Source organism: Eleutherodactylus coqui, chromosome 11, assembly GCF_035609145.1.
Source record: "Eleutherodactylus coqui strain aEleCoq1 chromosome 11, aEleCoq1.hap1, whole genome shotgun sequence".
Classification (NCBI taxonomy): Eukaryota; Metazoa; Chordata; class Amphibia; order Anura; family Eleutherodactylidae; genus Eleutherodactylus; species Eleutherodactylus coqui.
The window spans coordinates 100,217,977-100,230,378 of NC_089847.1; the positions used below are offsets into that span (position 1 = coordinate 100,217,977).

At 42.6% G+C, this 12,402-nt stretch overlaps 1 protein-coding gene across 2 annotated transcripts in view; it reads left to right on the forward strand.

Moving 5' to 3' along the window:
- The window catches only part of SYT7 (synaptotagmin 7), a 431,166-nt gene that overhangs the window by 263,804 nt on the left and 154,960 nt on the right, over positions 1–12,402 (forward strand). Inside the window, exons 4-5 of one of the 2 annotated variants that reach the window (XM_066583140.1) lie at positions 4,609–4,740; positions 5,346–5,561. The exons of the other annotated variant lie outside the window; for it this stretch is intronic. Coding sequence (XP_066439237.1) covers positions 4,609–4,740; positions 5,346–5,561 — 348 coding nt within the window. The remainder of the gene's footprint in view (positions 1–4,608; positions 4,741–5,345; positions 5,562–12,402) is intronic. 2 annotated transcript variants of the gene reach the window in all.

The window sequence follows — 12,402 nt, forward strand, 5'->3', positions numbered from 1 at the left end:
CTTTTCATTACGTCTATGCTGCATTGCACTGTTTCTGGTCCAATCAGCAGGGAAGCAGTATCTGAATTCCAGCTCCTCTGCTGTCTCAGGACATTTCTGGACTTGGGCATTCATAGATATTCTGGCCAAATGATTAGTAAACACAAAATAGCATGCACAAATATGCTGTAACAGCAGAAGAAGTAGAAAATGTGGAGATTGCAGACTAATCTGTCAGCCTGTGAGTGCAGGGAGCAGCCTGTGAAGATAGCTCCCTCCCTACAGCTAAGAAAATATCCCAGCATCTCAGTAACTACAGAAGCTCAATATCTAACAACAGACAATGGATTGCAGAGTAGCTAGGGATTTCCCATATTGGCAGCCACTTCAGCTTTGATTTACAGTAGAAAACCAAAAAATTAAAGTACATTGCAAGATTGATGAGACACACATACTACTAGATGAGCAGCGTTGTCTGAAAAATATAATACAAGGTGCAGTTTTTTTTCTGCTGCATGATAGCTCTTATTTGGCTTTTAGCTTCTGTAGCATAAAATCCATATTATACATGTAGTAATCCACTGGTAGAAGGGAATGAACAGCCCACATGTCTCTGATTTAAAGATGCCAAACATTAATTATAACTTTTCTAATTTTGTTAAGAACTGGTAAAGCAGAAGCTTTCACATTCATCTTTATTTAGATTCTCACAATTTCAACTCTTGCAATGCTTCTGCTCGAGTTCTTCGAGAGGTAATTGTCAAAATTGGATATCGAATCAGTGTCCACATCACGTCCATTGAGCAGGAGGTTGCACCCGATGACCCTGGAGGTCACTTCCAACTCTATGATTCCTAACTGTCACTATGTAAACCCAGAGTTTTTCCATCACATAACATGATGGCATTACAGTAATATATGCCACCACTTTATGACCTCTTGGGCCTCCACCATGTCTATGAATGAAGGAGCCAAAGCGATGATTCAGAGCTGCAACGTCCTCAGTTTTTCCTTGCATAGCTGCACTCCCATTTACCTGACGGTAAAGGGAAAAAGAAGGTTCTATTCATAAATAGCTGGGGGCTCGGTGCATGGAAAATCAGAGTATTGGATGTAGCACTACACTGCACTGCATCACCTTCATTCTTAGGATTGGTGGGGGGTTCAGAGGTTGAACCGCTACCAATAATAAAGGCATGACATAGCCAAGCAATATGCCATGACTTTTTGATATGAGAAAAGCCCTGTAAGTCAGTGAGGATTGACAATATACAAGGGCTTTCGTATGGCAGTCACCAATCATAATGGGTAAGGTTGATCATCAACCTCTAGAGATGATGGATGTTCTCTCTTCCAGTCTTGTACAAATGTTGGCATCCACAGCAGCTGCACAGTGTAGTGAACGGTGATTATGCTGAAGTAGAAATTGTGTAGAGAGCAGCAAACACTGGAGCTTCCTTTTACGTGGTGGATAAACGGGCCAAAAAGTATTATGAGCCCTTTGATGTGACGTGGAGGCCAGATACATTTCGAAGGTGCGGCAAGCCTAGAGATAAGTCACACTAGGTGGGTGTGATATAAGCTGGGATGCACAAAAGATAAAAACTGTACAGTATAACCTTCCGGAACAACCACAGAGTCAGAAATTAAACCTGACTTATCTTTTATTAAATACGATGCCAGTACAATAGACACGTTTCGAGGCAGCAAGCCTCTTCCTCAGAGATGCTGGAGGTGCACATCTATGAAATGGTTTGTAGCTGAGACATGCACCAAAAGAGAAGGAAGTGAACCTTCATCTCGTCTGGCGCATGTCTAAACTGCTTTCTCAGGAATGCGATGTGGAAAAAACTATACATATAGCTCAGCACTTCTAAAAAAATGAATCTTTATTATAATATATCCATAGAAAGGTAATAATTCACACATGCGCGAACAGGGACTTATGCGCTTCGGCAAAAACTAAGCCTTAATCATTGCATATAGCCTGTACTACAACAAACTGTGTCATAGCCATGCACATCCGGCACCACTGAGGAAGAGGTTTGTTGCCTCGAAACAAGTGTAATGAGCTGGCATTGTATTGAATAAACGAAGAGTCAAGTTTAATTTTTGACTCTGCAGCTATTCTGGAAGGCTGCGTCATAACCCCAGTTTTTTTTTCCTTTTAGTGCATCCCAGATTATATTGAAGTACTCCTTCTTTTAGATTCTGCAATATCCAACAGAGGGAGTATTTTCTAAGAATGCATGCACACCGCAAAGACTTATGCATAGAATCGTATGGTTGTGGACAGAGCCTGTAGAACACATTTAATTTGGAGTTATACAATCTCTGTACTGTATGTATGAAGATAATCTGCTCTAGAAGCAATACTTCTAGGAGAGCAAATCTTTGTACATATGGAGTCCAATGGAACTCTGCATGCTTTTGACTGAATTTTGAAGAATTACAAAAATGCTGAAGAGGTTTGGCACCATAAAGAACAGATCCATTGTATGGCCATGTACATGTGCCCTTATAAACCAGGCAAATCATGTCACTATATAGGAGACCAGAAGAACCCTGGAGATGTCTATTGTTAGTGGGGGGGTTTAGACTAAATGGGTTGTCCAGTTGTAAATTATTTATGGTCTGTCCTTACAAAAGTAGAATAAAAGGGGTCAGTTACCCAGGAGCCCCATTGATCGGCTGTTCTCTGGACCACTGCCCTTCTGCACTGAGCTGATTTCTGCAGGTGGCAAACAGCTCCATTTACACTGCAGTGGCCAGGCTTGGTATTGCAGGCCATTCACTTAAATAGAAGCTCTGTCTGAAATTCCTTAAATAACCCAGGTAAATCATGTTACTATATTAGAGACCAGAAGAACCCTAGAGATGTCTATTGTTAGTGGGGTTTGCAGATTAAATGGGTTGTCCAGTTGTAAACAATTGATAGTCTGTCCATGCAAAAGTAGATCAGGGTGGTCGGTCACCTGGGAACCTCACTAATCAGTTGTCCTCTGGGGCACTGTGCTTCTACACTGAGCTAATACCTGCAGGAGACAAACATCTTCATGCTCACTGCAGTGGCCAGGCTTAGTATTGCAGGCCATTAACTTCAATAGAAGCTTTGTCTGTAATACCAGACCTGGCCACTGCAGTGAGAATGGAGCTGTCTGATTTCTGCAGAAATCAGGGCAGTGGCCCGGCAAACAGCTGATCAGTTGGGAACATGGGCGTCGTATCTCGCTGATCTAGTATTGATGATCTATTCTAAGGATAGACCACCAATAGTTCACAATTGGAGAACCCCTTTCACCCTAGCCCAAATTTACTAAAAGAACAGAAATGTTATTAGTATTGAATTTACCCCATATGCCAAGCACAGAATTCCTCCCGTGATATCAAATCATGGCGGCCCAGCTACCAACGAACTTGGGAAGCCAATGTAAGGCAGTTATTTTAGACTGTTGCAACATCATCTATCAAAGTAATTCCCATAAGTCTAACCATTAAACAATGCTGCTAGTTGTGTCCTATAAGAAAATCAACTCATTTGAAATCATTAACGCACACCTACAAGCCCCAAAGCAAGTGGCAGAAACATTTCTCTGATACGGTATCTATTGGTGCTCGCTCCTGTTTTCTTGAGGTTGATTAATTGCATACTCGCTGTATAATAACAGAGTCATCATTGTTTCCCCATCAACGGAACAAAAGTATCTCACCACAAACAAGCAATCACAGAGGAGCAACCGATTAAGAAATTAAACAAAAATACAGCCAGACAGGCAGAGTTTGATCGTATCGCGCCCAAATCATCTTGTAGCACATTATTCTCGGTGGGTTAAATCACTGCATAACACTCGTCTTTTCTATTAAGCCCTCCGGGTTAGGGGATTTCTGATGACAATCCTTGAGATTACAGGATTTAGCATTGTATTTAAACAGGCAATTTGATGCGGAACACAGGGTGAATTACTAGCCGCTTCTGAAATTATTTTTCTGACCTATCGTAATTAAAGTAGCTTCTATTTATAGGGCCTCCGAAAATCCATTTAAAGGTTAGGGTGAGCAAACATCTAGCAACTTTGTAATGAGCAAGAGGGTCAGCCCCATCCGAAATGCACCCAACTGCAGCTTCATATTTATTACGTGACCCAAGGGTGTATTATGGCCCTACTGTTGGCACACGTACAGAGTTTTTTGACGGCCTCGAGGCCCTCGTAATGGAAAGCACCTTCAGTCTTCGGTTTCTGAGGACTATGACTGTTGCACAAAGTAGGGTAATTAATTTGGGTTCATGACAAGTAAAAACTGGGAAAACCAAAAGGAGTGGGAAGAGGTGACACTTCTCGGTGACATAATCAATGCTTTCTTTTTCCCTCCCTCTCTTTTAGCTCTCTGGATCTGCTCTGCGCTGCCAACTCAAACTTACTATATTAAACTCTTGCCTCCCTCCTCTCCTCCAGAGAACCTGGATCCGTTAATTAACAAACCAACGTATTTCTCCTTTTCCATGTCTCTCCCTACACTTACAGGCCATTATGTGACATTAACTCCCTTCCTCCTCGTTCGCTCCATACCAGGGATTCAGGCTTTTTCTAGTATTTCTTTTTTTGTTTTTCTCTTTCTCTGCCAATTTAGTGATCTAGACAAAGACTTTTGGAATAACAATGACAGCACAGTCCACCAGAAATGGAGCTCTTACCCTCCAAAGGAGTTTATCCTAAACATTTCACCTTACGCCCCCTATGGTGACCCAAGGCTGGCCCTCAAGTGAGTCTTTCTATTGCCTGGTATGGTCGTATGTAGTGAGTATGTTAAGCACCCCAACTCCTCTCACACGCCTCCTCCCACCTGCTCCTCTAACCCTCGCTCCACTTCACCCCCATGGGCGGATAAGCCATGGAGACGAGCAACCCATCCTAGCTTCCGCTAACGGACGCGCCTCCAATCTAGCCTCCCTTGGCCTCTCCTCCTTTTCCATTTAATGCCAGGAAGGGTTGCCCGTTATAGCAGAGTGTGCTCTACATCCGCACTGTGTGGTCTGGTTCACTAACACGCCTCTTTCTTCCTGTGGCTGGCTAGCTGTCTGGTGCCTTTCCCGACAGATTTTCTCCATGTTAACCCTATGTTGTTTCTTGAGATGTGGAACTTTTTACCGTCATCATTCCCGGGCTGCCGTCTTCCTCCCTCTTCTAACGAAAGATGCCTTGGGTTATTTTTGTATATGTTGTATTATGCTGTTGGTTTGCAGAGCTGACCTCTCTCTCTTTCTCTCTTTTTTCCGGTGTCTTTGTGTGTGTATATGTTTTTCCCCCCACTGTGTGTTTCTGTCTTCACATTTGCGTGTCCTTTCTTTGCACGTGGGCATATTTCAGTGGCACACTATTGTCTGGTAGTAAATCAGCTGCATGTGGCACCTCTGGTTTATTGGATAAAGATGGTCGGATGGGGGACAAGCAATTCCGAAGTGACAGCATGAAGATCAGTATGTCTTCCCAAAGCCATCACAGCGAACCAGGCCTGGGAAAACCAGGAAGAGGTCGTTGGCACACCGTTCAGAGTCACTTGGCGTCCGGGAATCTCAGAACCAAGTGAGTGTTAGAGAAGTTCAACAACTACTTGATAAAAGCCATAAAATATATCAGTGCATTAGGCCGGATCCACACGGGCTAGAAAATCTCACTAGAAAGTCATTGCTACAAAATGCATTTTCGTGAAGCCCATGGTTTCCAATGCGTTTATCCACTTGAGAGATGTTGGTAGCCTGAAAGAACCCATTGGAAACCATGGGCTTCACATACATGATTTTGTAGCAATGACTTCCTAGCGAGATTTTCTAGCCCCTGTGGATCCGGCCTTAGGGTGATATCCCAGCTCACTTCTCCAAATCAAACTATCTACACTTTTAGTCCCCATGTTGAGTTACCATAATGGGTCATCTTTTGCTCTTCTTCTCTGGACCAACGCCGGTAACAATAGATTGACCCACGATATAGAAAACTAATATACCTCCATAGAAATACAAGTTGACCTTGTAGAAGTAAGAAAAGAATAATGAAATACCCACATATTCTATGTCAATGATTTTGAGTTTGAATATACGGTAAATAATATTATTTTCTCTCGCCATCCTCATTTCCCAATGATTTGCAGTGAACATTCACTTTATGTTCAGAAAACATTTATCATGTAGCCCTCACCTGTTTAATATTAATATGGTGTTGAGGATTGGATTACTTTTAGTATTATTCAGTCTTTTCTATGCAGATTTTATATTCCGAACGTCCTTAAAGAGGGTTTACCAGAATTACAAATTATCCCCTATCCACTGGATAGAGGATAACTTGTTATTCTAATAAGACCCTGTTAAAGAGGCTCTACACCTAACTTTTGTAGAAATTTTGATTTATAATGCAGCTGAGATGAGGAATGGCAGGAAGGGACTAGCTACACATACTCAACCTTTAAAAAAAATGGGGGAAATTTACTAAGCTTGGAACGCTGAATGCATGAAGAAGCGGACGCCACTTCATGTGTTCAGTGTATTCCTGGCATTTCTGTGCGCTAGAGATGAGCAAGAATACTCGCTAAGGGCAATTACTCGAGCAAGCTTTGTCCTTAGCGAGTACCTGCCTGCTCAGAAGAAAAGATTCGGGTGCCGGCAGGGAAGAGCGGTGAGTTGCAGGAGAGAGCAGGGGGAAGAGAGGGAGAGAGAGATCTCCCCTCTGTTCCCCCCAGCTCTTCCCCGCCGCTCCGCGCCCCCCCGCCGGCACCCGAATCTTTTCTTCCAAGCGGGCAGGTACTCGCTAAGGACAATGCTCGATCGAGTAATTGTCCTTAGCAAGTAGGCTCGGTCATCTTTACTGTGCGCCTTCACAGAAAGTGAAAGTGGCTCTACTCTTTCCAGAAGTAGAGACACTCTTGTCCATGATGTGTCTTGTAATAACAAGAATCACCTTTTTTACCTAGCACATGCATATTATGCAGTGCTTTACATCACTTGTGTTCTGTCCCCATTGAGACTTACAATTGACCTACTCATATGTTTTTGGAGTTTGGGAGGAAATTAACACAAACCCAAGGACAACATACAAACTCCATGGAGATGTTGTCCTTGGTAGGACTTCTACCCAGGACTCCAGCGCTGCAAGACAACAGTGCTAACCACTGAGCCACCATGATACTGGAGCTTAGACCTACTCACGTGAATGTATTCAGCCAGAAGAAAAAGAAAAAAAGAAGAAGGTCACCTTTCGGTTTGTGGGACTCAGGGTGGGAAGGAGAGGAAATAATTCTGCATATATGACAAATGAGACGATTGACAGGTGCTGCCAGCCTAGTACACTGGCTAGCCTTTGTCCATAGTAGTTTGACTAAAATGAATGGGAAGGGCGAAAGAGCACATGGGATGCATTCCCAGCTACCGTGTGTGAACTGCTGGTCACCAATGGCCATTTGGTCATATCTTATGGGACTCTGAGGAGTTTGCATTATGTGCACAACAGCAACTAATCTAGTTGTCTGATGAAGGGGTTTCAATACCCGAAATGCGTTACCTATTGGTCTTAAAAAAATGTGCATTTCTAATCTAACGATTCCAGTGGTTCTATTCCATTATTATTTGAAACGCAACAACAGATCGCGCCACAGTCTAGATTTCTCTCGCTCTTCTCATTCATTCACGGGAATGGATAGGTCTGTTATATCAGATACAGTCCGTATCTGATATTGTAGCTTGTCCCAATCACATGAATGGGGCTAAACTTCAATACCAGACACAGACCATGGACAAGAGTGTCTCTACTTCTGGAAAAAGTAGACCTTTTTTATATTCTTAGGCAGTTCTCTTTAAAGGGATATTGGGGGGTAATAGGCTGAACTGCATGGACATATGTCTCTTTTCAGCATTACATACTATGTTACCATGTATTCCCAGAATGATGTTATCAACTTATCTCCCAAGCATCTGGATTGATCACACTCTATTCATCTCTATGGGAATGCCTGAGTTAACAGAGCACAGCATGCATGCTTGGCTACTGATCCTTTTTAACTATGATCACAGGACCCTTATTATCATGATTTGGGGAGGTCCCAGTAGTCGGACTCCCACCAATCAGATACTTAAAGGGGTTGTACCAGAATTAACTTTTATGACCTATGCATAGCATAGGTGATACAAGTCTGTTCAGTGGGAATCTCACCATTGTGAGAAGGAGATTGAATGGAGTGCCGATCACGCATGTATGGTGCCACTGCATTAATTATCAACGGGACTGCCGGAGATAGCTAAGTGCTTGGCTAATTCCATCAGCCCCATTAAAATGAATGGAGCAGCACTGCATATGTGTAATCGCTGCTCCATTCAGTCATTACGGGTGGGTGCAACAAGCCACAGTTACGAAAAGAAGGGGACACATGATCTGTCTTCTGGGGATCGGGGGAGGCCTCAGCAGTGAGACCCCTACTGATTGGACTTTTATTACCTATCCTATGGATAGATGATAAAAGTGAACTCTGGTACAACCCCTTTCATCACCTCTTCCGTTGATAGGCGATAAGTTGTCATTTTGAGAATACCCGTTGAGGCTGTATAATAGCCTTTTAAATCACGTTGGGGGAATATTTGCGCACATATGTGAATCGGCCCTTTGTGCGCAAAAAGTACAGTTTCCCCAAATCTACCACATCGATCTTGTTAACTGCACAAATACATTGCTCTAAAGCGTGCACAATTGCGCATACGGTCATCCGAAGAAGCCCTAAGGCAGACTTCACACATGCGTATGCGTATTTGCGCTCACCGAAGCGTTGTGTTTTTGTAGAATGATCTATGCTTCTTTGCAAGTGCTTTGTCGTATTTTACTGTACTTTTGGCGCCCATAAGGCGTGTTCATTTGCGTGCGGCAAACAAAGATGCACCGATTGAAATGACTAATTAGTCTTAATGAGTTCCAGATTTGTTCCTTTTCCTGCGCAATTACACGGTGTTTCATGCATCTCCTCGCATATTGCGTGCACATTTGCCCATCTCCCATTGACTTCTATAGGGACCTTTGGTGCGCAAATATGCAGATAAATAGAACTCGCGCAAAATACGGAAAAATGAGCGAGCCCATTGAAATCAATGGATTCTATTCTACGCCCGCGTGAAGCCGGTCTTAGGCCAGTGTTAGACGAGCCAATTGTAACACGTGTGTAATACAGTTCTGACAAGTTACAGATGATATTACAACCGCATGGCATTAGTATTTCATCAGTATTTGCAGTATGGATACAAATACTGGAAAAATAGGTTATGCTGTGTTTTTTAAAAAAAATATTTGTGAAAAATACGTCCATGTGAATAGATACATAGATTTATAATAGCTCCATATTACGGTCTGCAGTATCCTCGTAGGAAAGTCTCACCAGTCTGCAGCAAGGGAAGCAAATAGAGGCTGATCGGAGAGGTCGGATGACAATTGAATTTAGCCATTAAATGCCAAATAATCCTAGCAAATACATATATAAAGTCTAGGAGGCCCTGATCAGTCTGCCAATATATCTGACCCTCCGCTGTCAACTCTCAAAGACTGGAATCAATGAAGCTTGTACATTCGGGGCCCAAACGTGGCGAGGCTAATGTTTCCCATCAATGTAGCTCTGTTGCAGTGCTTGTAGAGGGCGATCATCATAGTGACTGCCGACAAGGAAGACATAAAGCATTTGTTGGGATTGACAAGCCTGCATTCTAACAAGATCATTTGAACTCATTAACTAAAATGTAGAGAATTGTAAATGACCAATCCACAGCAGGGAATAGTTTTCGAATGTTCAAAATGAGCCAGAATAGACTCCTTAATGTCTCTTCTCAAAGTGCATCTGTCACCTACGGGTGGTGGGGATCATGTTGTGCTGACATTACAGCCAGTTCTAAGGATTTGTCCAGAATTAGAAAAAAAAATGGCCTTTTTTGTTTTGGTATTTGTAAACAGTTTCAGTGCTGGCCGTTGGTTGGGTCTGGCACGGGGCTGATTCTTTTACTTTACCTGATAAGGACCAAGTGCCGTAAATTTATGGTGCTTGGTTCTGGGCTTTAATACCGGCCGATGGTAAAAATACGGCACAGGATTAAAGCTCTTGCAGGAACAGTTTGGGTCCTCGGCTGTAAGTCACAGCTGAGGACCCAGAGGAGAAGACAGAAGCAGTTTTTAACCATTTCTGTCTTCTCCTTTATAGTCTACATAGCATTCGATGAGCATTATGTAGTAATTAGAGAAAACGCAAGGTTCACTTCCACTATTCGACCCTGCGATCATGCGATCTCCGGCTGCCCCCAGCCATAGCAGAGATGCAGGTTCCTAGCAGACCCAGATCAGCTCTATTAGCGATTACTGTAACTATAGGGGGATGATTTCCCTGTAACCAGGGCTCTTATGGATGCTCTAGTTACAGTGTATAATTATGGAATTGAAAAAAAATGATAATGTGAATCATCCCCAGAGGTCATATATAACGCTATGGGGGACAGAGAGGTTAAAAAAATAGTTACAAAAATAAGTTTAAAAAAATTACAGAATAGAATACAAAAAATATATATGCAAAAAAGAAAACGACCCACCGTTGACGCTAACCAAAAGCGTAGCTATTAGAGATGAGAGAGCGTACTCGGTAATGACAGATACTCGAGCGAGTATCATCCTTACCGAGTACCTGCCTGCTCGCCCAAAAAAGATTCAGGTGCCGGTGGGGGTGAGCGCTGTGTTGTGGGAGTGAGCAGGAGGGAGCAAGATATCTCCCCCCCAGTTCCCCCGCTCTTCCCCGCTGGCACCTGAATATCTGTCCTTACCGAGTACGCTCGCTCATCTCTAGTAGCTATATGTGCCCTGTAATCTGAAACTATACAAATTATATATCAAAATGTCCTCAACAAAAGGAGGAACCCATTCCTCTACTTTATTTTAGCGTAACTGTACTAATTTTAAAAATACACTATACATTTATGAAAAAAATTTTTTTTTTAGCTTTTTACTCCTAATAAAACTAAAATTGGAAAAGAAAATCAGTGAACAAAAAGATATTAAAAATATTCCTATATGTCACAAAAAAAACAGAGCAAAAATAATTTTAGTGGCTGAAGAAAAATAAAATAGGGCCGTAAAACCACCACATGGGTAAAATCCCTGAAAGGTGTCTGGTTCTTTTGGACCGCAACACCCTGTTCCTTAAGGAGATAACGGAATATTTTCATATTAGACATTTTTGACATATGCACACGATATGTGGGGGGCCCAGACACTAAGGAGGGAACTTCATTAGATTCTAATCATTGGTGGGTCCTTCCTTAATATCCTGGATTTTCCCTGCCAGTTGATTGGCTCTGGATGGTGACCACTAATTATCTGGTTACTGAGGAGAAAAGTTTGTCCTGCCCAGTTACAGGTGGGTCATTGGATAAAGGCTGTCCGTGTGACCCATCGGCTCTTTTCCTATAAATATGACAAACCTGACAGGGGGATCTTGTCATCTCCCAACTGAGTCAGGGTTGTGCCCCCCGCCCCTGTCATCTCTGTTCTAGTTATTTTCCGCTTGTCTCGTCATCTTTATTAGAAGGAGGGTTTAGTCGCCTTCTATGTGAGTGGCCGTTTACTTGATGTTTATGCTTACTCTGAACTTATGGTTGGACTTTTACCTAGTTAAAGTTGATTATCTACCGGTCAAAGTTTTGGAGTTCAGTTTACATTACTAACTGAGCTTTAATAAAGATGGCCGTGCTCTATTTGTTAATATGAGGTAGGTGTTTATTATTAGCCATTTAGCCTGTATGATTTATTATCTCATGACATAGATGTCTGATACAGGGTGGGCCATGGAAAATTAGCCCAACCCAACACTCACAGGGTACTTGCACACGGACGACTAAAAAGTTGCCCCCAAGATTCTCAGGTGAAACTCGCATCAGTCAGCACACGGACATCCCATCTGAGGTTTGGGACTTCGCACATTGACGTCCTATTCTTGTCTGAAAATCAGACAAGAATAGGACACACTGCGATTTTGTTTTACTTAGACTATTCGTCCAAGTAAAAAAATGCCCACGTGCACACACTCAGTCAAATGAGTGGGTCCTATTTCTGTCCAATTTTCGTTCATGTGCAAATTGTCTTATAAAAGCTGTCTAGAAGTAAACTAGTCTTTGCTGCCCACAGCAACCAATCACAGCCCAGCTTTAATTTCTTATACTGCTGAGGTAAAAGGAAAGCTGTGCTGTGATTGGTTGCTATAGAAAACAAAGACAGACTTTCTTTTAGACAGCTTTCAAAAGAATGTGGTGCGGGGCTACTTTTCTGTGGCCCACCCGGTAGATGTGTGTCCTACCTCAGGGCCACATCTCTACCTCCAGAACAGGGTTAATGTCCTGCCTAGTCAGATAGCTGTTAGTTGTCACAT